The sequence below is a fragment of the Symsagittifera roscoffensis genome, chromosome 1 (assembly GCF_963678635.1).
Source record: "Symsagittifera roscoffensis chromosome 1, txSymRosc1.1, whole genome shotgun sequence".
In the NCBI taxonomy this organism is placed as follows: Eukaryota; Metazoa; Xenacoelomorpha; order Acoela; family Convolutidae; genus Symsagittifera; species Symsagittifera roscoffensis.
In genome coordinates, this window is record NC_087062.1 from 15653875 (window position 1) to 15680852 (window position 26978).

The following is a 26978-nucleotide window of genomic DNA, read 5'->3' on the forward strand; positions in this document are numbered from 1 at the left end:
CTCTGCAGCTAAAGCTGCATGAAAAAGAAAACGTTCAATTGACAAAAATAGATTGGTTGGATCATGTTTAGCTGATACCAAATAACTTGATAACACATTTGTTATAAAACATGTGATTATACTGAATTAAAATTACCCATAACACGCTCCATGCAGCTAACACTGCATGAAAAATACAACGTTTATGTTTAACAGAAACATAGGTTGGTTGGATGGCTCTTTCGCTGGTTGTAAGGATGGATCAATAAATGTTTGAATGATTGGCTGGATGGATGAAAGGACGAATTGAAGACAGGATAGATAGCTAGTTGGACGCAAGGATGACTAGCCGGCTAGCTAGATGGATCGTTGGAAGAATATTTGGCTTGAGTGAGGGCTGCATCGAAGAATGACTGGTTGGATGTTCGGATGGCTGAATTGTTGAGATGGATGGATGCATGGTTCGTCGAAAGGCTAAATGGATTGATTGCTGGATACATGAGTGGCTGTATGGCTAGATGGATGGACGACTAATTAGTTGAAATGCTATATGGATTGATGGCTGGAAATATTGATGGCTGGGTGGATAGCTAGATTAAAGGAAGGCTGGCTGAATAGATGTCAGTATGTATAGATGGCGGGATTGAGAGACGACCGAATGAAAGGATAGCCAGTTAATGGCTTGATGAATGGATGGATGGATGGACTGATGATTAGATTGACGGATAGCTAGATAAATGGATCGCTTGAGAGATGACTAGTTGTACAGATGTGTAGATCGACTATGGACGGATGCACGACTGATGTTATGCATGATTGATAGATTGATGGATACGAGACGGATGGATATCTACAAAGAGATGGCTAGATCAATGATGAAAGGATAGGATGTTTGGCTGGATGTGTAGACAGACGGCAAGATGATTGATGGATGGCTGAAATGGGTGGATCGTTGGATGACTGAATAGATGATAGGAATGATGGAAGTCTATAGTGATAGATGGAAAGTTGGTTGACTGGATTGACGGAAGGCAGGATGGATGAATGGCTAGACCGATGAATATCTAAATGAATGGATTGCTGGTTGGATGGACGAATGGCAACATGAAGGGATAGCTGGTTGGATGGATCAATCGATGGGTAGATTGATGGTGGCTGGATGAACGTATGGTGGGACGAGACGGCTGAATCGATGGAAGGCCAGGTGAATAGATGGCTTGTTGGATAGATGGACGTCTGGTTGGATGGATTGACGGCCAGACGGATGAATAGCTGAAATGGGGATCGCTTGAATAATAAATTCCTTGATGGTTCGATGGCTGACTGCATGAATCGCTCTGGAGAAATGGCTAGTTGAATTGATGGCTAGATAGACGATGGGCAGCTGCATAGATAACTGATGGGATAAAAGAATGGCTAGATGGATGACTGCGGGACGGATGGAAATCTAGATGGATGGATGGCTAGATCGATGATGAATGACTGAATGGAGGACTGGCGAATGCGTGGATGAACTGCAGCATGATTAAAGGCTGTCTTCTATGGAAGAATTGTTGGATGGACGAATAGATGGGAGGGTTGAGTGAGCGCTAAATTGCTAGATGGAAGGCTGGTTGACTGGATGGGCGAAGGATTTGGGTTCCTGGTTGGGTTCCTGGATATGAATGGATACGAAGGATTTGGGTTCCTGGATATGAATGGGTTCCTGGTTGGATTGGCGGATGGCCAGATAAATGGATGACTTCTTGGATTTATCAACCGATGGCTAAAGGTATGGTGGCTTGATGGATGATCGCTACTTGAGAGACATACTAGTTGGTAGGAGGGCTAAATCGATGAATGGCTTGTTGGATGGATGGATGGATGGATGGATGGCTGGCTGATCTGAGAACACCGAGGAGGATCTTAGCAGTCAAAAACAGAGGCCACATCTGCAACCTCTAGGAGAAACTTTATATCTCTAAGCCATAGGGTCATAAATTTCAAAACTTGAAACAAAAAAAATAAATCTGAGATTTTTCAAAATTTTGAAAAAAAAAGTCAAATCTTGGATACTAAAAAAGACTTCAGCAATCATACAAATGAACGCCATATCTGCCACTGCTGGGAGTACCCTGACATCATACCACCAAAGGGTCGACAATTTGAAACGCCACCTTTCGGAAAAAAAGACGCGTTGAGCTGTCAGTTTTAGTAAGACCGGCAAATCCTGTGAAAACCCTGACAGCACCCAACTATAGGGTTTTGAATTTCAAACTTTGACTAGTGTTTTTAAATCTAAGTTTTTTATCAAAAATTTCAAAAAAAAAACTTTTTAAAAAGTTAGATAAGGATTTGAGCAGGCATAATTGGAGTCAAGATTTGCACCTCCTGAGAGCAACCCACTACAGAGTTGCAATTTTTAATTTTGTGAAGTTTTTTAAATCTTAGTTTTTGAAGAGTTTTCAAAAAACATAGGAAACGTTATATCTCGGAAACTAAAAAAAGATTTGAGCAGGCAGAATTGGATGCAGGATTTGCAACTCCTGAGAGCACCCAGACAGCACCCCACTATAGGGTTGGATCTTTCAAATTTTGTGAGACTTGAAATCTACATACTGACAACTTTTAAATTATCTCAAACTTATCGAACGAAAAACGCTCATTACATAATCTATTGGATGAATTCCACTTTTACAGCACCCTACACAGCGCACCCTTCCTCTTCCCCTCATGGTGACATCATAGCTATGGACTTATACTTTGGCCTTTCAATAGGCCTAGCATTTACAAACTAGAAAATCGAAAAACAAATTCTTAAGCCTAGTAATACACGATATAGCTGAAACGTGTAAAAATCTTTCGTTAAACATGTAAAATTTAAAAAGCTTAAACATGGCGAGATACGTGTCACACACACTTAAATATCGTATAGATAGGGATATAGATAGATAGATAGATAAAAACAGATAGATTTGTGCTGACCATAACTCCAATTGCGACAAATCAAAAAACTATAGAGTTAGGTATAAAAACTTGCAAAATCCAATTTTGGGAAACTATTAAAACCGTCCAATTTAAAATACATCACTTTAAGTGAAGGGCTAGCATTAAGCTATAAGGTCATCGGGCAACCGGAACAAATGATTCAGAAAAAGTACATAATGTGGAACTACAAAAGCTCAAATAAGTATTATGTCAAGCTTTATATCCTAAATATTTGCCAATTTTCAAACTCAATTCAACCAATACAATAGCGTAAACTTAACAATACTTTTTCTTTAGCTTTTCCATTTTTTGAGAATTTTCTGCTATTTTCTTGCGTTCTGAGATTAGTTAGGTACAGGTTAAATCAGGTTCACGTGTGGCAGGACTAGCAAGATCATACCCTGCTGTAAAAAAGTCAGAAAACCTGAAACTCTTGACACAAAACACTAAAATAAAAAATTTCAAACCCGAACCAAAGCTGAATGGACTCAAATGTGATACCACATCAATGGACATTCGCGAACGTTTCTTGGTATGGCGGAAAAAAATGTTCTAAAATAACACCGAGAAGCGACCCTTTGGGTGGTCAGGGATTCGAATCCCTTATGAGGCGCTGCGGTTTCACGTCCTCAACTCCAAAATCCGCTACTTTAACACAATCCGCGACTTAACACAAAAAAGGTTCTATCTCTCACCATCGACAATCAGCTGTATCTTCGATGTTAAATCGGTTACTTCCAACCATTTCAAGGTTACTTTATTTTGATTTAACACACATTCAACCCAAAAACGATGTTAGTATAATTTCCGTGCCTTTTCAAGGTAAAAGGGCCATTCAACATATCAAAACTGAATCGAAAACCCAGAAGTCACACAAAGCATCAATACATATGCTAATAAAATGCCAATGCCATTCAGTAAAAGTGGCACCAAATACAAATAGACACAACTTTGCGGATAATAATTGGGAATATAACAAACTGAAGGCATCCACACTAACTTTGCATATAACAAATCGCAACGCATAAAGCTACAATATGTATAAATTATGCATTACGAATACTGCGAGGTATATTGAGTTGGAAAATTTCTGAAATCGAGTTTTCATTATTGTTGTGATAAAGCACATGCTATCAAAAAGCTGTGAAGGTGCCCGAAAAGTGGCACCAATATTTGCGACTTAGATAAGAAAAAAAAGAAGGTTCCTAGTAATACACTAAGCTGACGCTAGTATAAAAATGTATGAGCTGTGTTAACTTATTACTATTCGAATGTCAAAGAACATGCTATCCAAAAGCTGTATTGGTGCCCCAAAGTTGTTACCAATATTTGCTACTTAGTTTAGGAAAAAATAAGGCTCTTAAAAATACAGTCAGCTGACGGTAGTGTAAAAACAGAAAAGAATAGACGGTTGCTGTGCAAATACCACAAGGTTCCTACAAAACTGAGTGAAAAAAAACAATATAAGGGAAAAATTGTTTTTTTTTTTTGCAAAAAGCAACTGAATTATTTGAAAACATAGCAAACAGACCGTTGGAAAGGAGTCGAACGTAAGGAAACAAAGAAAATTTTGCAGACAATATATGCTTTCAAAGTCTTTTAAAATATATTCTTTTTCTGCTGAATCAAACTCAATTGAAGAAAATTGGATCAAAACGTAAAGTTTTTTTCGCTGGATTTAGAAGCCGATACGTTTCTCGTAACTTTTAATTTTTTGCTGTTCAATAGTGGAGTTTGCCTTCCTTTAACAACGGAAATGAAGTTAAAAAAAAGAAGTTTAATCGCATACATCTAATCTAATGTTTCATCTAATTTCAGCGCGAAAAATTTCAAGAACTTCCTGAAAAAAAAAGCAACATAGACAACAGACAGTTACAAAATTGTCATGAACGCAAGGAAACCGACCAAAAACTGCAAGTCTCAAAACTTTTTTCTGAAAAATTGGACCAGTTTTTCTCGACACAGAGACGATTCTTTTGATTTTTTGGAAAGCGAATCACGGCTTAAATGGCTCTTTTGTGATAACTTGATGACTTACTTAGCCTTTCTGAGATGTAGTCCAAATGGGTCGGAGAAAAACACCATCCCAGAGTTCCTTTCCACCCCTTTTTGTTGGATCGTAACAAAAAAATTGATTTTAACTGAAAATCTTTAAAAAATTCGATGGCGAGGGCTCTTTTAAAACTTTTAGAGTTTACGACCTTTACGTCTCCATTGACCTTTATCGCATTCACAGATAGTGATTACATCATTTCTCAACGTCACCATGTGAAGAAAACTTATGCTACTGAACAATTTGCCTTTATTGCGCACGACAAAAAAACTCGTGCCGTATACCCTTTGCTATCGTTAACATTTTGCTAGAGTTATATGGCTTCTGACAGTAATTACTTGATTTGTAATTTGCACTAAATATCCTGTCTATGGTCATCTGAGATACCCGATTTTGGAATTCGCTGCCTAATTTCTCTTTAACAACTTACCTTCCTACCGCAGGCCTGAACAATAGCCCTACCCATATATAAAAAACATGTTCAAAACTGGCTGAAAGAAAACTGACAAAGGAAAACGGAAAATTACGATAACGAGAGTAGCTGGTTGCTCTGCCAATACCACAAAATGCTCTGAGCATACAAAATAATGATAAAATTAAACACGAGGAAGCGGACAGAAGGTACTTCGTTGAAAACCATAAAAGTCTCCAATGATGTTCAATTTTGAAGAAAATAGGTCGAAAAACACAATCACCAGCGTTAAATAAGCATTCAGAAACATTTTAAATCTGCAACCAAGGCGACAATTCTCGGGTTCACGGTAGCCAGGCACCCACCTAAAAGGATAACATTCAATTTTTATTTCAAAGAACGCAATATTAAGTGACTAAGCCGGTATAACATCAATAACTAGGCAGAGAAACAATTGGCCTACATTACTTTTTCAAACAAAAAATTTTCGTCCGCAAAAGTAAACAGGCCCTAGCTGTTTTCGAACTCAGGATAATGTCGACCCAGACATCCACAACAATGTTAGGCTAAGTAAGCCGAAGAATATCTGGAATTTGAATTTATATAGCCAACAGAGTTGAAAAAGAGCCATTAAAGCAATATTAAACTTTCAAGTTTCGGGGAAAAAAACATATGTGGCCTTAAAACTCTTTGAATTTCAAGAACAATTCATGGTTGACACATTTGTCATTAAAAACACAATTTGAGAAAACTCGATCAATAAGTAAATTTTCTCTACTGAGAAATCTGCAAATTAAAATCCATTTTCGAACTAGAAAATGATCAGGTTTTTCGTGACATTTACACTCTCGCTGTTCGATTGTGGAGTTTGCCTTCCTTTTAACAAAAAAAATGAATTGAAATGAATTAAAAGTCAAAACACGAAAAATCGCATTTCAGCGTGAACAAACTTAAAGACTTTTTACTCAAAAAAAATAATAAGGGCATTCACTACGTTCTAAATGATTCTATGATTCTGCTAGACGAAATCAGCAGTGGAAGCAAGACAAAATGGAAAGCAGAGTCTATGCTGCGATTTGCTATGACACCGCTTGCTAATCGCAAGGGTGAACAAAAAATTTAGAAATGCACAATTTTTTGTTAAATTTTTGTTTCTTTCCTGGGTAGGAGAGGGCTGAAAATAAAAAATTTGGGCTTAAACCAGGGTAGCAAAAATCTTATTTTTTGAATGTTTGATTTAATAACGCTAGCTAATCGCAAGCGTAATCAGATTTATAGAATTTTGTCTTGATTTAAATGGTTTTTTCATTCAAAAAAAATTTTGATTCGTAATTCGCTCAGATTTGATAGCGAAATATATTTACTTTAATGAAGACTCGAAAAAAAACATTATTTTTCCATATTTTTTATTCTAAGCTGGTTTCTAAGATTTGAGTGCCTAGAAATAAAGTTGCTTGAAAGGTGTTCCAATTCAGCTGTTGTGGAAACGCAGGAAACGCCTATTTCAATGTGTTTGGCTGAAACTAACAAAGTTAGTCACTTTACTTAGAATGAAAAATGGATGGAGTTTTCAAACCTGCCTAGCTCTACACACTTAAACGTTTTTGGAACGTTTTCCACTTATCTCTAATGAGACCAGAAGTATTTTGATATAACATCAATCCATTTCACTCAAAGTTCAATTGCGGCACCTGGAAAAAAACACCGGAATACATAAATGCTATCCATTGCGCAATCGGAACACAAATGAACCACAAGCCTTTGCTGTCTCACGCAGTTGTGTTACCTGTATGCCAGCTGGGACAGATGGTTGATTAAATTTGAATTTATATTTACCAAGCGGGAACAAAGCCGAAAATACCAGAGCAGAAACCCTTCATGCCGAAAAACTTCTAAGCCAATAAAAAAGTTTTGAGTCCCCTTACCCCTTTTTCGATCGTCAAATCACGCAATAAGAGGCCAATAAGTCCAAATAAGCCGAAACCTATTAAGCCGAAAAATAGTCAAGTATTGAAAAAAAATGAAAATTTATTGAATCGAGCTGGTAAAATTACAATCAGCATAAAAGGCAAATTTCGATTGGCCTGTAATTTAAAAAACTATTATGCTAAAAAAATTGCATTAGGAAGGGCCAGTACATGAATGAGTCCAGGAGATGAGTCCTGTGAACAAAGCTATTTACGGGAAAAAAGTCTAGAAGTCTAGTACCCGATTGCAATACCGTTGCTTATCGCAAGGATGATGAGTACATGAAAACAATAATTTAGCGAAAAAATTTTTTGATTTTAAAATAACATTGATAAAGAATTTAGCGTTTCGAACCGAACAAGTTTTGAGACCACGTTGTTTTTTTTGGCACTGACTTCTGTGCGCTTGACTGTTGCTGAAGAGCTAGTTGTCTTTGTCTGAACGTCTCCAGAGGGTCGGATTCATTAGCATACGCCTTCAGGAATGTTCTGACGTCCGAACACCGAGTAGTCTCTATAGCTTTCAGAAACATTGCCAGATCAAAGAGTCCTCTATCGGCTAAATTTCCATCCCATGGCGGGAGAACAAGAGCATTCTGTGGATTTGGGTTGACTTTATTTTGACTGGTGTCCAAAATTATCACACGCGAATGATCCCTATTAATTCTAGAAATATCTTTAGTATACACGTTGTTTTTGTAATGCGTTGAATCTCTAAATAACGAGTACATGATTACACCTTTACTATTAAGTGACTCTACAACAGGCATAGCCATAAATCCTGGTTCAGAGGTAAAAATTACAACCTCGTACGAATGACTTGCAATTGTCTCTAGCAAAAAATCGATTCCAGGACGTTTACGAAATCTCCATCCGGTTTCAAAACTCCATTCCGGGTGAACTAGGAGATCTTTGAGTTCTATTAGAACGGTATATTTTGGCTGAATATAAGGCTTCTGTAATGGATCAGGTAGTAGCTTCTTTCTGGAAGGTTCTTCGAATTCTCGCACATCAGATCTGATATTTTTCCATGCTCGTCGAAAAGTACTCATGGATTGTCCGGTGAATTCGTCTTCGAATACCACTCCCGTTACAGAATCTACCTCAGGTTTTCCGTACTTTTCAGCTATTAGATAAACTGCCCCTGTTCCCATTAAGAAAACTGCTGGCAGAGTCAATTTTCGAAGCTTGTCGTTCCGCTCGCGTTTTGATTGCTTTTCTCGCTCATATTTCTCGTGAATATTCTTCAGATGGATTTCAGTTTCAGATGGTTTCGCACAAAAAGAGCGCTCGCTGGAAATAACAACGGGTGTTTTAAACTCAGAACGCAAGCTACAAATTTTGGATGTGTGCAAATTAATCATCGGCCCTGTCGAGCGACGAGCAAGAAAAACAAAAGCTGTCATTTCAAACCTTAAAAAATAACTACATGACTCGCGCCTATGGTGCTTAAATAGATCGTTGACCGTACAAGAGCTTCCTAAAAAAAGTACTAAAACAAAAACATTTAATGCAACCGTCAGGGTGGCCACTGTGTTTGAGAAATCGCATGCACTTAAGGCATTGATACTCGCACTGATAAAAATACATGCAATGCACTGACAATTTTGAAAAAATAGCCTTTTTGTGGCTTTGTGACCTAAATTTTTTGACCAAACTAATTTTTTCTTATCAGGGCTGCTCATACCTGAAAAAAAAACTTCTCCTGTGTAAACCTGCTTCGATCTTTGATTTTGAACGATTCAGTAAAGAACCGCGATGAAAAAACTGACATTGATTTTTATTTGCTGGCACTGACAGATCAAGCTTAGCACTGATTTGGCACTGACAGCACTAGTACCGTGGCCACCCTGACCGTGTAAATAAGTTGGTTTCATAAAAACGCCATAATTGGAAAACCAAAATGATTTGAGCAGATAAAATTAGAGAGCAATTTGCTACCCTGTAATGTTCTCTGACCGCATCCCAACATAGGGTTAAGAACTCCAATTTCGATTACTTAGTTCTGTTAAATCATAAAAAAACACCACAAAATGGATAGCAAAAGAATTTCAGCAGTCACATTGGGAGGAAAAATTGCAACACATGAGTGTACCCTGACAGCACACCACTATAGTTTTGAGAGTTCCCTTACTTTTTTATATCCAAGTTGTTTGGAAAAAATGCAATTATAAAAAGCACCTTATCACAAAAACCAAAACAATTTGAGCACCCATACATGCCTTCCAGATTTGCAACCCTGAAGCCCTGAAATTACCCTAACAGCTCTCCACAATAGTGTTGAGAATTTCAAGTTTGATTAATTTTTTTATATCTAAGTTTTTCGAAAAATTATTTAAAAAATCAAACAAAACGCCATATCTCGAAAAAAGATTTTGGCAGTCATAATTGGACGCAAAACTTGCAACCCCTCAGTGTACCCCGACATCGCCCCATTATTGGATTGAGAATTTCAAGTTCGGTCAGTTTCTCATTTTTTTTTTAAACAATTTTTAAAAAAAATCATTTAAAACGCCAAATCTCGAAAACCATAAAGATTTGACCAGTCATATTTGGATTACAGATTTGCCACCCCCGAGTGCTGAGTGTTTTACGACAGCGCCACATTATAGGGTTGAGAAATTAAAGTTCGATTAATTGAGAAGATCGATTACTTTTTTACATCTAATTTTTTCGAAAATCAAAAAAATCATTAAAAAACGCCATATCTTGAAAGCCAAAATGATTTGAGCAGTCATACTTGGATGCCAGATTTGCATGCCCTGAGTGTACCCTAACAGTGCCCCACTATAGGGTTGAGAATTTCAAGTTCGGTTTTTTTGTATCTAAGTTTTTTGAAAAAGTATTGAAAAAATCATACAAAACGCCATATCTCGAAAACCAAAAGAATAAGAGCAGTCAAACTTAAACGCCAAACTTGCAACCCCTGAGTGTACCCTGACAGCACCCCACTATAGGGTTGATAGCTTCATATTTAGTTTAATTGTGTACCAAAAATTTTGATAGTTTAACGTTGCGAATATGGGAAAAATATAGAGTTAAAGAATTCGCACTCCAACAGATTTTAAAACGTCGAATTGAGTAACCATTTCAACCCTTGCAATGATTTGGTCTTTTAGCAGGTCAACATAGCGACTTCTTAAACATGTGCCGAGTGAAATTTCATAAGCGTTACAATATACGATGTAGCTTAAACGTGCGAAAATGCTGTCGTTAATCATGCAAAAAACATTACGGTGAAAAATCTCTAACAAGTCAACATAGGGACTTCTTAAACAGGTGTCAAGTGAAGCGCCAATTAAATAACCAATAGATAGATAGATAACGCATCGACATAGTATAATTTTGAGTACGTTTCAATTCATACAAAAAACTGATGAGAAAAACAAAGATGAAATAACATCATCAGACCTACACAACTGTTTCAGTTCAATGTTAGCGACCTCCTACATTCCGCGAGTACAGAATTCTCTTTCGCCGCGAACTGCAATCAGAAACAGATGAAACCAAATCCAAAACAACATTGGCATCACATATCTTGCACTACCAATTCATTGATTTCCCAATCCTCGTAACTTCCATCAGGTAAATATCTTCTGATAATTATAGGAATTTTACGCGCTTTCAGTTCCTTGAGGGCAATTTGCAGAGGGTCAGTTTCTCCTTCTAACTCAACCATTACGGGGGCGCACATGCTAATCTGCAGAGCACGGGTACCCAAAATTCTAGCACGCTCATACTTAGTCATAAAAGGTGTTGTTATTCTTTTATCTTTCGGAACTGCTTGGCCGCCAGAAGATGGATTGATCAGCGCAAACGTATCACCTCCAAGGTCACCTTGTCCACCATCTTCCATATTACCTCTTTGAGTACCGTCCTCATCAGCCACAATGTCTGCTCCCCCAATTACATCGTCGTCTCCTCCCCCTACTTCTTCATACTCATCATCAAAATCGCGGTCTTCTTCCATTTCAGTCACGCTGAACTTCGAGTCTTTATGACGGAAACTTGACAAAAACTCAAAGATGATCTAAAATAAAAGACCACGTAATTCAAAATTATGCAAACAATTATTATCTTGAACACAGAGTCGGAGCGAAGCTTCGCACAAATTGCGATCACACATAGCATGACCGAAAATGACAAGTAAAAAATGAAACCGTTAGATCCATCAAGAACTTTATATCACAATTTATCTCGAATGAGACAAATTTCGATGTAATCATGCAAAGAAAAAATTCCAGAATGAAATGAGCATTAAAAAACCTTACAAACGCAAACAAAGCCGAAGATTTTAGTGTAGATCCGGAAAAGGATGCCATAAGAAATGCTGTAGAGAAAAATTTGAACAAACAAAGGTACATTTGTTTGTTCAAATTGCAAACATTGCAACACTTGCAAAACAATTGCAACACTTGCAAAACAAAACAAAATAAAATTGCAACACTTGCAAAACAAAACAAAATAAAATAGCTGGCAAAACATTTCAACTAAAAAAGTTTATAAAAAAACAACAAGTACAAAAATTATTTCAACTCAGGCGAACTCTGATATACTAAATTTGCTGAATTCCTTTGAAAATGTTTAACATCAAACAGATCATTCTTTTGAAAAAATGGGGTCAATTAAAATGGCCCCTTCCCTCATGCGAATGACCGTTCACAGGTTGGATAGGGCTATAACAACGCTATATAAAAAATCGACAAAATTTATGAATAAATCAAGTCGATTATAAAACATCCAGAGAATTGTCATGTAAATCTATCCTCCTCGATTATAGCACAGATAAAATCGTCTATGTTGGATGCATTTTTAAGTTTTTTGCACCCCCTGAGGCCATCTAAAATATTGCCAAATTAGCAACCTGAATGCTGTTTAACTTTCAGCATCCACATAAACGATAAGCGGATTATTGTCTGCTGTTTTTACAATCCACCTTCGAGCAGCAAATATCGCTAGTCTAGGCAATTTCGCACAAATTTTAAATGAAATCGGGAAATCAAATCAATCAACTGCAACACTTATTTGCGGAGATGCAAATTTTCCAAATGCAAACTGGATTGACTATAGTAGCACCGAAAATAAAGAAAACTCAATAATAGAACTAATCGAGCAACATCAATTCGAGCAGGCAATAGATTTTTCCACTTGTGGCAATAACCCTTGACATTACATTATTCAAAAATTGTCACATTCATGCGACTCCTGACGAAAATTTCTCAAAAATTTACAATTGCTCCGACCACAAAGCCATGAGGTAAAAGTCGCTATTGAAAACTTTCGAAGCTTTGGTAGAGTGGACTATAACCAAATCTTTTGAGAATGCGCTAAAATTGTGAATTCAAACAAACGTTTTCGCACATTTTGTGCACCTTCCGGTTTTAAAAACTCTAAACTATCTGTACAAAATGATCAAAGATCATAAAAAGTGTCACACATATCATTACTTCAAAATTTTCAAAATTCAACCAATCGAAACTTTACAAATATCACTGAAATTATGTAGCAACTATTATGTAACATTTTAAAACATTTTGTCACTAATTTCTGAGAGTTTTCTTCATTTTTATTTCCACATTTCCGTTTTGTGGCTAATTTTTATGCTAACATGTAAGTTGATTCAAAATTTTGTTATTTTAGCCAGAATTTTTTGATTCTGGAACTATAGCCTTAGTGTCAGCTCCCTACTTCTAAACTCGTCGCGCGTGTTAATTGCCGGTCTCTCTTTCCTAATGTGCAGCGCCTCTAATGTAAGTAACTTGATGCTGCTGGACGCCTGCTCGATTATTTTCCAATTAAACTCAGACTTACCACGCTCACTACCACAATGCCTTATATGCTGTCCAACTGGGGTATCCTCTTTTCGGTGTTCCTCAATCCTTGTGGTGAGATGTCGGACCGTCTGGCCAACATAGATGGATTTGCACCCACAACATTCAAGTCTGTACACCACTTTTGATTTCAGTTCACTGGAAAAGGAGGGTTTTAGAGAGGGCATACAAGTTTTCAATTTCCTCGTCGTGAATATTATCAGCGCATTGGTGATATCGCGCACTTTTTTTGCTAATGTCTGACTGTGATTCCCCCTATATTGGACCATCAAGATGGGTGGTGAATCACTGCTATAATCACAGGGCTTCTTTTTTTTCAGCCATGTTCTTTTTGTTTTTGCCCTCGCTGATGATCTTTTCAAGGGCGTGGGATGCAACCCGCGACGACCAACTTTCCGGATATTGGTTATCCAACCACTGCTCACGGTTGATTTTCATGGCTTTATCATATTCTTCCCATGTTGACGTACTGCGGAAAAACCGGTGAACAGTTCCTTCAATCACACTTCTCTTGCACTGAAGGGGGGCGCAGCTTCTAAAATTGAGTATGGTACCTGTATCTGTTGGCTTTTGATACCACCCACAGCTAATTTTCCTGCTTTTGTCAATACTAATTTGTAAACCCAAAAATGCCAAAGTTCCGTTTGTGTTTGGTGTCTCTATTGTGAACTGTAAATTTGGATGTAGTAAGTTTGCAGCCCGTAGCACTTTTTCAGGATCACCCTTCACATCTCACTATATCATCAACGTAACGGAGAAACAATTTAGATTGTTGCCCTGATTTATTTTCTCCCTTATTGCGATGCATTTTCTGCAGTACCAGACGGTTTCACTTATATTTCGATACTCATCATCTGATATATCACCGCATTTTACGTGATACCAGTTCAAACAGCATTCACATTCTACACCTTTTGACCTGTACGTGACTTTCTTATTGCACTCGGGACATATTCCGTGAAGATCTTTCTCGGGCAAAAACATTTCGGGAATATCCCTTGATAGTGCAGTTTCGTACTGCTTCAGCCAAAGATTTGCTAAAATAACGTCAAGAGATGCCCCCATTGCTAAACCATCTTTCTGAACGTACCATGTTTCATTGCACTTGGAATGGTTTTGACTAACTGCCATGTCTCTTCATGTTTTTCCTAGCAATTGAGGGTGGTTCATCTTGCTCATACAGTTTTCTCTGAGCTATGTCTATTGCTTCTTTCAGTGGAACATTTGTGTACAAACTCTTCACATCTAGAGATATCAAGTTTTCATTGGGCTCAAGATTAGTGCTCTCTAAGATTTCTCTCGCATCTAGTGAGTTGGTTTCGATGTTTGCGCCCTCAATTTTCTCAAAAAGTTTAGCAAGAACCTTGTTCAAGTTATAATAAGAGCTACCAGGCAAGGAGAGGACCGGTCTTGATGGGGTATTTACTTTATGCACTTTCGCCAACCCATGAAGCCTGGCGGGCTGCCCCCCAGTAGACCTCATCCTTGTGTAGAGACTCTCACTTATTTCTTCTTTTTTCCTCATAGCCAACAACTCCTTATTGATGTCTCTTTCTATCTTCAAAACAATCGCATCACCTGTTCCTGTACTTTTGCTGAATTGATTTGAATCTAATGTATCCGACAACTTGTTCTCGTAGGTGTCCTTTCTCATTACACAAAAACCCACGCCTTTGTCATACGGTACCGCAACTAATCCATTACTCTTCAGATACTTTCGGGCCTTCTCAACGCCTTTGTCAGATGGTGTTTGTGTCACCCTCTTAGCATAGGCTTTTGCCACAGCTTCGATCTCACAAAGGGCCTCCCCGGGGATTTTACAATTTTTGAGATCCGATAGAAAGATGTCAATGTAGGCGAGAAAGTGTGTCTCATTAAATTTATCCCTGAAGGGATGCTTTGGCCCTAATGCCAACACTTGTTGTACCCAATTTGGTAATTCAACATCATCAAGAGCTCTTACCGAACCCTCACCTTGCTTCCCTAGAGGTCGGTCTTGCCTTTCTGATAGTTTCATTAGCTTCTTCTGATGGGTCTCTTTGACTGTTGCGGTTTTTCTTTGTCCCCTAAGACTTAAATATTTAATAACCGAAGGCCAAAACTTCTCATCTACACCCCTCTGTACTGCGCCTCTCGCCCTTTCTAGTTTGACTTCAACGTTTTTCTCATCTGTCCTTGCCTTGTTTATCTCCGTTCTTAGAAGTTTTGTCTGAAAACTGTGTACCGCTTGGTTCGAAAACACCCCATTTTCCGGAACCCTGAACCTCAAAAAATCAAGTATAATGTCGTTTTCTAGACAAACTCTCAAAAGTTTAACACGTTGGTGACAGTTGATAAATTTAACATATATGGACGCATAATCACGGACTAATTTCCAAATGAGTTTGTTTTTCGAAGTCCAAATCAAGAATGGAGGTGGAAGTACAACTGTGCTCATTGGTTTGCAGGCCACGAGGAATAAACCTCACGTGACACAAAGCAACTCAAATAAAACAAGTTTAACTCACTTTCTCCGTTGAAGACGCCTATGTTCACCAGTCTTCTTTTCTCCGTCCTCCTTCTCGATTGAGATTTCTTTTTCGTGTTTGAACGAAGCTCAAAGACTTTAGCTCCAGCTGGAAGTCCTGGTGCAGTGCCTGATATTCGTTGAACAGCTCCGTTCCTCTCTTCCTCTTTGAAATGAGACACTTTGTAATAGGAATGACAAGAATACCCGAGCTGATCAGCTGGTTCCTGATATCCGGTGTACCGTTTCTCTGACAGTATACAATTGCGCTGATATTTGTCAGTGTCTTCAGGATTTCTGTCAATTCCTCTGCAGTGCAAGCTCTGAAATTGTTGGTGCGGTGGCTGTTGATAGAATTATTGATGATGTCATGCCACACCACCATTTGACGTTTTTCTGCTAGAGGTGCCCTGCAGAGTAGGCTTGCGAGGTTCTTCTGTGGGTTCGTGGTGTTCGGGTTTAAAGAAAGTCCCGGAATAGCCAAAATTTTGGGTAGAAATCGTTCTTTTTTCTGGGTTGCTAAGTTGTTCCAGGCTGTGGTAGAGTGAGATATCTGCTACAATGTAGACCATTTCAATTCTAACATGGTAAAATATAAAAAGATTTTTCAACTAAAAAGATTTCTCCACTAAAACAAGGGAAAAATAAATTAAAAATTACGTCTCCTTGTAGGAGAGACTGTAATTAAGAAATTGCTCAACGCCGTAGGGTTTCAAAATTTTACATCTAAATATTTTGAGAATGCGTTAAAATTGTAAATTCAAACAAACGCTTTCGCACATTTTGTGCATCTTCAGGTTTTAAAAATTCTAAACTATCTGTACAAAATGAAGAAAGATCATAAAAAGTGTCACACACATCATTACTTTAATAATTTAAAAATTCAACCAATCAAAACTTTACAAATATCAGTGCCTTAGTGCCTATAACCAAATCAAAAATTCAATACTAGGTGAGCCTTTCTCACCAGTATGTCACACAAACATCAATAGAATGTGCGAGGAACTTTACGACTATTTGGAAAATTTGGTAAAACAACATGTGCTCAGAAGAACGAGACGTCGCCAATCACTTCCGCCATGGATTACGCCAAGTACCTCAAACATCATGAACAAACTGCGAACACAAACTAGAATACACAAATTGAAACCTACAAGCCACCGCATAAATCTCATTCTATTTCTCGATAAAATGGTGAAAGAAGCAGTAGAGGAAGATAGATTAAATTATCAGAAGAATGTGATGTCCACTCGTAACTTACATTTAATTTTAAGAGTCTGAAAAAATCATAAACTCTCCCAAAGACTATGATCAAGGACGACATAGTTGTTTCCAAAGCCAAAGAAAATTTTTGAATGAATATTTTCATTCTGTCTTTTCGCCCAAATCAAGCTTCAACCTCAAGGACATGAAGTGCAAAAACACGATATTGAGTAACTTCAGTATCTCAAAAACATACTTAAACCAAATTATAACAGAGCTTGACATAACAAAATCGCGGGGCCCAGATGAACTCCCACCAATTTTCTTCCAGCGAACGGCCAGAAAAAATGACCACAATTTTGCATTGCGTTTTTAAAAACATCAAGAGGGTAAGAAAAATACCAGATAAATGGAAAATTGCTGCTGTTTCGCCAATTTACAAGAAAGGTGACAAACAACTAATGGAAAACTACCGGCCGGTGTCACTCCTAAATATCATGAGTAAACTTTTGGAAAAATGCATGTATCCAGCGCTGTACGACCAATTCAACAAATTTCTCACAAGAAGTCAGCACGGTTTTGTTAAAAACCGTTCAGTTGTTACAAACATATTATCTTTCTTGAAAAAAATCTACGAAGCAATTGACGAGAACGCAGAAAACCATGTGATCGCATTCTATACTTACTTCTCAAACTCATTTGACAAAGTCCCGCACTACGAACTACTACAGAAAATGGGCAACATTGGAGTTGGAGGATGTTTCCTAGAAATAATCTCAGACTATCTCAGCAACAGGAAACAATTTGTTCGTGCTGACAATTTCTCATCAGAAACTACAAGTGGCGTACCACAAGGAACGTTGATTGGTCCATTATTCTTCTGCATCTTCATAAATGATCTTCCTGGAGTATTAAAATTAAGTGACCCATATATCTTTGCAGACAACCTAAAATTACTAGCAGTGAATGTAGACACAAAGGACATCCAGGAGGACCTAAAAAGTGTTGAAAACTGGGTAGACAAAATTAAAATGAGTCTGGCACTGGTCAAAAGTTTTCAAATCGAATTTAGAGGAAATCAACACGAATTCCTCCTTTGTGAAACAGCAGTGGAAAGCCCGAATGTGATAAAGGATCTAGGAATACATGTGTCCAAACAGTTAACATGGACAACCATTTTAACTCAAGAATGTCGAAGGCGAATAAAACGTTCTATTGCATCCGCAGAAACTTAGAATTCAAAGTCAAAATGCGCATAAAACTTGGTCTGTAAAAATCTTTAATACTTCCTGTTCTAACTTATGGTCCAATTCTTTGCAATATCTCAAGAAACGACTTAGGGAGATTAGAAAGGTTTCAAAAGAAAGTCTAAAAATGAATCACAGGAAACGATTCCGACTATACAGAGCAGCTGAGATTGTTAAACATCCTGACTCTGGCGTTGTTTCTCCAGCTGAACGATTTACTGATGATGGCGAAATTCATGCATGAAGAAAACGATCACATTAAGCTCCCGGCAAAAATTGAAAATCCAGGAAGAACGAAAGAAATTTTCAACCTAAACAAGACCAGAACTGAAAAAGCTAGAGGAGAGTATACATTCAGGACGTGCCGTCTAATAAACCGACTAAATCAGAAAATTAAATTTCGAGAAATGCGAGGCTTAAAGAGAAGATTGATACAGATGATGTGGAAGTTTTTCGACGATCAATTCTCTGGACGAAACAAGAGCACATGGGTCCTCTTCTGTGACTGCAACATGTGCCGTAATAACTGGACAAAAATTTGAGAACTTCGGGTATATCATCCCATCAGTATCCTACTGAAAACTCACAACAACAACAACAACAACAACTCCTCAGATGTGCAAAACTTATTTTTGTTATTGTAAAGTTTATGGTGTCCAAGTATAGTTCTCTGCTAATTTCTGGACGGTTTTTGTAGAGCTTGGTGCTGTTCCTCCGGTACACGCAAAAATTAGTGGAACAAAGATGCTGTGTTCCTTATCTAGAATTCTTTGTTGGTATTTTGAAGTTTTGACACACTCATAATAATTTTAGGCGTCAGATATAGATTTAGGACAGGATTTATCATGGGGGTTGATAATTTTTACATCAAAAAAAGATTCGGATTAATCGGCCTCCCCAGAGTCCATTTGCCTTGATGTCAAGTTGAGCGTCATCTTCAGTGGTGGTTGTTTTGTTGTGAAAGCTTTCACCTTCCAAGGAGTGAAGTTTTATCTCTATTTCAACATCATGGCATACTTTGTTCCGGATTGTCGCAAAAGTATCATGAATGCACAATTGCGGCAGTACAGAGAGTGGGTCATTGTGAACGGTTGTCCACGTGGACATTTATATGGAGTGTTTGGGGGTTCCTATCCATATCTCAGATGTTAACCATTTTTAAGCGCTGATTTGTTGATGGAAAAATCACATTTTCTCAAGGCTAGCACGCTTAGCCAGTTCGATGCTGCTTTCTGTGATGCTATATTTATTGTCAGTTTTCCTTCTGATGAGCTATTTTCTATAATTTAAACATTTTTTGAGAGTTTGGTGTTCTGTGTCTTAGTTTTGATGTTTCTACCTATCAGTGCTTTTTCCGTTTCAGCTATTTCTGGATCACTGATTTCTAACGATCGGAACTGGTTCGTGACCAGCCATATATATTTGGGAAAAGTGTTTTGCAAAGCTCAGTGGATGTCTGGTTGAAATGAGTTTTTATCCTTCTCAATTTGCACGCATCTAGACCTGAGGTATCGTGGCATCTGTGCGTCTTCAGGGTTGGTTTTCAAATGTCTTGTTATTTTTTTGTTCGAACAAAGAGGAGTGTTATGGCATTGTGTCTTCATTTTATTTAGTTATAAAGTCACTGTTCGCTGTTTTGGTTTGAGGGTGTTTTTCTTTCTGGATACTAAGGACTGTTTTTCCTTCATTGACTTCGTTTAGGGGAAGTACTCCTTTTGTTTTATTGTTTGGAAGGCATCCAATGGCGGGAGATACTTTGCCTGTACTCATTAGCCTATCGAATTGCTCAATTTTCTCGTTTATTACGCACTTCTTCTGTTTTGAATGTCTAGTTTGGAGAGCTTTCGCTCCAGTGAAACATTCGTCTTATAGGCCTTGCTTCTATGAAAATATGCGGCGGCTCAGAGTTTTGGAGTTGGATCCGCTTGTTTCGGATTGTTTTTTGGGAAGCAGCAGATTTGGGAAAAACATTAGAATTTGATGTTTCTTCTGGTAATGACAACAGCTGCTGGTTCAGTAATTTTGTGAATTGTTGTTTTTGCTTTGAACTATGAAGCGCGGTTTCCAGTTAACGAAAATTTCATAAATAATGTTTATTATAAGTTCAGGTTCTTGGTCAATAAGCTTCCAGGGGTCAGAGGAGACTGTAGTCATCGCTGGGGGCGATGATTCAGATTGGTATGCGTTGGGCTGTAACGTTTGTTTTGGGTGTTGCCGATGATGTTTCCTCTTGAGTTGTGATGGGGGCTGTGCTTCGTGGCCTGTTGGTGGAGTTGGACCCTTTTGAAAAATTTTCGTGGGTGCATTGTATGCAGTAGAATCAATCGTAGTAAAAATTGCTGCCCTGTAGCCCGCTACATGAGACATAGATGTCTGCTAGGCAAATGACCAACATATGCCTCCTTTTCGGAAGTGGCATTTGCAAATATGGCAGTGCGTTTGATCGGCCATAATTCGGCAGCGAGGAAGGTAATTTTATGGTGATTATATACAAGTTATTGGCTTGACGAACTTCTCTCTAAAAGCTCGTCCAGGATCTTCGTCTTACAAGCGTACCATCATCGTCATATCACATGAAACTTTTTATTAACCTTATCACAATAAATCCCTGAATGTTCCGACTAACCCTTCATTCATATCGAATAGTTTTAGACCACCAACTTTTCTATTTATAAAGTGATAATTTTGCAGAGAGGATGGTTTTTGGGATAATAAGCACATTTGGGTTAAACTTATGAATAAACAATTTTATAAAAATCGCCAATCTTTGCAAAGTCTGATACAATAGATGAGTTATCATTAGAGCCGGCTACTATGGTAACACAACTCAACTTCTGCGAGGGGTAGCTCGAGACAGTAGCGGCAAGTTTGGCTAGTTTTGCACCTTAGTACGAGTGAAACGTGGCTCCGGCATCTTTTTGACTGCAACACTTGGTCCTTGAGGTTCCTAATTTCAGTTTTCTGTTCCACTTGGATAGCCAATTTGGCCTGCACTTCGGCGCGGACATTCACTAATTATGAAAAAAAAAGAGGCAAAACAAGAAGAAACAAAGATTTTAAAAAAGGGGCAAAACAAGAAAAAGAATAGACTGTTAAATTGATTGCAGAAAAACGGATTTTGATAACAAAAAACAAAAAAAGAATAAAACGATAACCACCTGGTTTTTCACGGGCGGAGGTTCCAGCGGGGGTGTCCGGGTAGAAGAGGAGTATCGCGGCTTGACGAACTTGTCTCTAAAATCTTGTACAGGACCTTCGTCTTACAAGCGTACCATCATCGTCATATCACATGAAAATTTTAAATAATTTTATCACAATAAATCCCTGAATTTTCCGACTAACCCTTCGTTCATATCGAATAGTTTTAGACCACCAACTTTTCTATTTATAAAGTGATAATTTTGCAGAGGGGATGGTTTTTGGGATAATAAGCAAATTTGGGTCAAACTTATGAATTATCAAACTTATTACAAATCTCCAATCTTTGCAAAGTCTAATACCGTAGATGAGATATCCTTAGAGCCGGCTACTATGGTAACACAGTTCAGTTTTTGCGAGGGAGAGCTCGAGACATTAGCGGCAGGTTTGTCTAGTTTTGCACCTTTTTACGAGTGAACCGCGGCTCCGACATCCTTGTGGCTGCAGTACTTAGTCCTTGAGGTTTCCAATACCAGTTTCCTGCTCCACTTGGGTAGCAAATGGAGCAGAAAACTAAGTAAAATGGGAACATACATTTTGGAAACCTATACATTTTGAACAATTTCAAAGTGTAAAATTTTGAGTCGTACGAAATTAAAACGATCAATAATGCTAGCCTCAATATAACTTGGAACGATTTTTAGTGCGGGATAACTCGCCACGCGTAATAATTTGGGTTACGCTCTCGGCATTATGTTTAAAATTTTCAAATTGCGCTTAATTTAGTCCAGATTATGGCAATTTTGGCAATTTCAAATCCCCAGGAAGTTTTTAAAAAATGGAGGTAAAATATCTTTTTAAAATTGAACTCAGGAAGTCGTTATCTTCAATGTGGTAAAAATGATTTTATTGAGAATTATTTTTTCGACCGGTGAAATAACTGAATAAAACAAAAGCATAAAAATTCCGTTTTCTTTGAAAGTCGGAACAATAAAGGTAAAGAGCGAAATGGTTGAGTATCAAATGTAAAGAGGCAAATGCATGTATTCGGAGAATGATCTATATTATTGCAGCCAGTTCACTTGTGCACAACCTGAGAGACCTCGACGAAGAGGAAAAAAGGAATTTTCGCGGCAAGTCCTAGCCATACCGGCCCTAACATTGAAAGCCAACCAAGTTTTAATAGACAAGAACCTGTTAAACCTACTCAAATGAGCTACACTGTGGAAAAAGATAATCTAGTGTTGTAGCGCGACGTTATCTGTAAAGTTTTATACAGCCGAAAAAAAAACATTTCCGTTAGAAAATAGGAGTGCACATCAAGCATCTAAAGGACAGAAACATATTGGAGCCATCATTTACTTCCGAAGGAAGGGTACCAAGTTTCGCAGGGTAAAGGCAAAGCGTGTATCTCAAGCTAAACAGAAGGACAATTCTGCCCCACAATTAATCGCCTTTTGAGTTTCGCATTGTTAGTATCTTGAGAATTTTCATTTGTCGAGGCCAACAGTGCAATGAACATTGTACATTTACCTCCAGCGTTTCTGCGGTTTATACTCAGAAAAGTAGCTTGGGAAAACTGTATTTAAGTGGGCAAAGTATTCGAATAAGTATAACGTTAGCCATTTTTGCCTTACAATTCTGAGAAATTGACTATATACCGATATAATATCTAATTTTAAACAACTTAGGGTGACTGAGAAGAATAGGATGTGTCGGTCCAAGCGGTTCACAGCTTTCTACTTAAGCTACTAAAGACAGAGTTGCATAGTGCAAAAGAATATAGCGGTAAGGCAGCGGAAGACATGAGACAGGTAAAAAGCAAAGTTAAGAGAACATTTGATGAGAGATTATGGCCAACGGTTATTAAAAAAACTTGGTCAAGCAAGGGATAACGCTTTAGCCATGCACCTCGGCCACTCTAAGATACTTGAGAAGTTAGCTATTGGAAACGGCAGACCTCTAGGAAAGTTACAAGGAAAAAACAGTAAATTACACTAAATAAAATTGCCGGGTGGGGTGGAGGAATTGTCTATGGGACATAAAAATGCAGTCCGAGACAAAATCAATGAAGTCCACTTTCTAGCAGACATAGAAAATTCTTGTCGGAACTAAAGAAAAATGACTGGTAGCGAGACTATTTAAAACTGAACATAATAATCTAAAGGGACTTGAAAAAGCTAGGAAACATCTCAAAAACAACGGACTGGAAAAAAAAGAAAGTCTAGATAGAGAAAAGGAAAGATAGCAGACAACCGTTTGATAGTAGTAGTAGTATATTGAACTGAATCGTCGAAGTCAAGTTAAAAGTTGAAAAATTAGGAGACGGGTACACAGACATAATCAAATCAATAAAAAAACAGATATACATACAGACAGGTGGACTTTAGTTTGGCCTTGAAAAAAAATTACCAAAAAATAATGACCTTGCGATACATGATATGGCTTAAACATGAAAAAATTCTTCCGTCAAAGATGCAAAAATTTTATGCTTAAACATGGGAGATAGCTGTTACTTGCGTTTACATTTAATATAGATAGATATAGATGACAGCAAGCAGGCTCGATGTGGTTGGTACCAAAAAACAACGGATACAGACTTACTTTTAAGTTTTTTTTAAAGTTGCACACCACATTGCAAAACAAGAGAAAAGTAATATAGAGGGTACGTTGCAGAGGGTTTTAGGCGCAAATCAAAAGCGAAATACAATGAAGCAATCATGGTCAAAAAACAGCACTGGAGGGAAAATTAGTCCTCAGAAAAATTTTCGTGCAAAGTGGAGTCTGGAACAAGCGTTAATAGCACAGAAATTGTCGCGCCTTAGTTGTCTCTTATTGGTAATCTTTGAATCCCCATGATTTCACGAAAAATGATCACAAGTGAAATTTTTTTTTTAATTTGAGCTTCAGGCAAGAATACCTTGTAAATGATACAAATAAAATCTGTCAAAAATTGCTATGTTAAAACTCGAATTTTGTCCGGAGAAAAGCTCATTGCGAGCACAAATGTTCCGTCATTTTTTTCGGAATTAGCTGGAACGGAGGAGTAATTTAACACAATTAACTGCATCTGTTCATATCACAAAAAAAACTCCCGCTCATTTAACAACTTGCTTAAAACTAAAGCATTATCGTAAATCTCATCAAAAAATATCAGCGAAACCCAAAAAAAAATCGACGTCGTTCGTCGTTTTTTAAACAAAAAGAATCTTTTTTGAAGACTTCCTTGCGCAGTGATTTGAGTGGCCTTCTCGATATTATGGGCTTAAAATCAAGTTTCATTATTTCAATGTGGTCACATCATAATAAGATGCTGCGGTTGAGTTTTTTTTGTTCTTGATGAATAACATGATCTTATCATAGACTTTCTCACATCTGTCCACACCTTGGTTCTGTCCGCTTACAGTTTTCGTCGTCCTCGGCTTTCAACCAGAGTAACTATTTGAAATACTCGTCGACAAACTTAATAACAAATACGCATTTAAAATGTAAAATAAGACGAAACAAAAAAGTTTCATCATTTGCTCGCTAAAAAGACAAAACATCATTACGCATTCAAAGAAACTTCACACAAAAAACTCAAGCAAAGATACTAAAAAATTTCCGAAGTTTCCTTGTGTTCAGTAACCATAATTTAAGAGGAAAATTGTTCTGAAAATACATAATTAATTGGTAGCTATGGCAATCAAGGTATTTGCACAGAAAGCTCTTTGACCTCTTCTGAATACTTTTCGCAAAACGATTTAATCTTATGTTTTTCGCAATTACAGCGAACAATAAAAGAACGTTGTAGGGTCGATCGTTTAAAGTTGCGTGAAATTGTGTTTTGAAAAAAAAACTTGACTCGATGTGTAGAATATTGCCACCACAAATATAAACGACAACGAAGATCAGACAAAATCACCGGGTTTGAGTTTTTCTACGTAAAAAAGCTCAATTCCGGTCAATTTTTTGATGGTAGTTGTTGTTTGTAATTGTCGTTGTTAATTTCTATGAATATAAATTTTCACAATTACAGGGAAAAATCATCTTTGAGATGCACAGTGTGCCTCTTTTCAAAAATATCATAATGTTGAAATTAGATGATACTAGTTGAAGTAACCTTTCAGAAGCCGTAGAACGGAAAAGCCAAATATTCTCTAATGAATTTTTGACGCTTTTACGCATCTATCATTTTTCCAACAACATTAAAGTATAAAAATGACGAACAAAGGAACTTTTGAGTTACTAAAAAGAGACAAAGTCCTGAAAGAAAGGGGGATGCAATGATCATCTCCAAAATCTGCGACTGAAAACAAAGCTCATTTTCAATTACGTTTTTCTCAATTTCAGCCCGTTTCCGAAATGCTTCCGGAGTTGTTCTGTTTAGAAAATTAAATCTTTTTTGAATTTTTCTTGGTGTAGCAGGAGCACGCATTTTGTGGTGATGATTCAGTTTTTTTGAAAGGCTTTTTTGTTAGATTAGTTGTCTTTTCAATTTTGATTTCTATGAAATTATCGCATGCTGATGGTGATCCTATAACCGATCCAAGGACTCTCAAACTGTCTATCATTGTAATTTTTGTGGTTTCGAATACCTCTATGGCGCTTTCCCGACAGTTTTCCTTCTCTATAAATTGACACTTGGAGGGCTTCACATTGTAGCTGAAAGCTTTTCCGTACACATCCAACTTGTCTAGTAATGCGCGGAGATTCTTAAGATCACCTGCAGCGCTTCCGTCTGCGTACCCCATTTTGGGTGACATTTGGTTTTTGCAGCAGCTCGATCATTGGGATTACATCAATTCCGTACATAGCCATTGCGAGGGGATCCCTTTGTGTTGTGCCTCCGGTAGAGGTAGATCTCAAAACCAGGTTATCGATATATAAATTTGAGGGATGTTTATAAGAGTTGACCAGCGCATGTTGTAGTGTCCGAACAAAAACTTCAACTTTTTTTAGAGCAAGCTCTCTATTGAGCGAGTTGAAGGCATTTTCTACATCAATAAGTAGTATGGCGTCCATTTCCGGTTTCTCAAACTCGTTCCTCAAGCTGTGGATAACTTATTCGATTCCATAATTCTGGCCTAAGCAGAGCTGGAAATTTTTTACGAGACTTCTAAGGTCTGATTATATACACTGGGTGATTGTTTTGCTAAATATTTGTCTCAGTTCCTCACCTATACCAATGGGCATAACCCCTGAACTTTTGTCCAGAGGTATCAGACGACATGAGTTGTACGCTGTTAGGCATTCATGAGGAAAAACTTCACTTGCTATTGTATGATATATCTTCGCAATTGTTTTGCAAAGCTCAGTAGATGTCTGGTTAAAATGAGTTTTTATCCTTCTCCATTTGCACGCATCTAAACCTGAGGTACCTTGGCTTCTGTGCGTTTTCAGTGTTGGTTTTCAAATGTTTTGGCGTTTTTTTGTTCGAATAAAGACGAGTGTTATGGCATTGTGTCTTCACTTAATTTAGTTATATTGTCAGTGTTCGCTGTTTTGGTTTGAGGGTGTTTTTCTTTCTGGATATTAAGGACTGTTTTTCCGTCATTGACTTCGTTTAGGGGAAGTACTCCTTTTGTTTTATTGTTTGAAAGGCATCCAATGGCGGTAGATACTTTGCCTGTACTCATTAGCCTATCGAATAGCTCAACTTTCTCGTTTATTTCGCACTTCTTCTGTTTTGGATG

At 37.7% G+C, this 26978-nt stretch overlaps 3 protein-coding genes across 5 annotated transcripts in view; all 3 read right to left on the reverse strand.

The window, feature by feature from the left end:
• Nucleotides 1–26978, reverse strand: part of LOC134849099 (coiled-coil domain-containing protein 181-like) — a 479610-nt gene that overhangs the window by 339550 nt on the left and 113082 nt on the right. The gene's annotated exons all lie outside the window — the stretch shown is intronic.
• On the reverse strand, nucleotides 7674–8965 carry LOC134848574 (mitochondrial import inner membrane translocase subunit TIM50-like). The gene has a single exon (XM_063866120.1). The coding sequence runs from the start codon at nucleotides 8782–8784 to the stop codon at nucleotides 7720–7722; it is 1065 nt and encodes a 354-aa protein (XP_063722190.1). The 5' UTR covers nucleotides 8785–8965; the 3' UTR covers nucleotides 7674–7719.
• LOC134848148 (DNA-directed RNA polymerases I, II, and III subunit RPABC2-like) lies at nucleotides 10908–11348 on the reverse strand. Its single transcript, XM_063865546.1, has one exon. It carries the CDS (start codon nucleotides 11346–11348, stop codon nucleotides 10908–10910), a length of 441 nt encoding a protein of 146 aa, XP_063721616.1.

What these genes read in the sequence shown, in the direction of transcription:
- LOC134848574 (XM_063866120.1), bottom strand. Translation starts at nt 8,784, where the DNA reads ATGACAGCTTTTGTTTTTCTTGCTCGTCGCTCGACAGGGCCGATGATT.
- LOC134848148 (XM_063865546.1), bottom strand. Translation starts at nt 11,348, where the DNA reads ATGGAAGAAGACCGCGATTTTGATGATGAGTATGAAGAAGTAGGGGGA.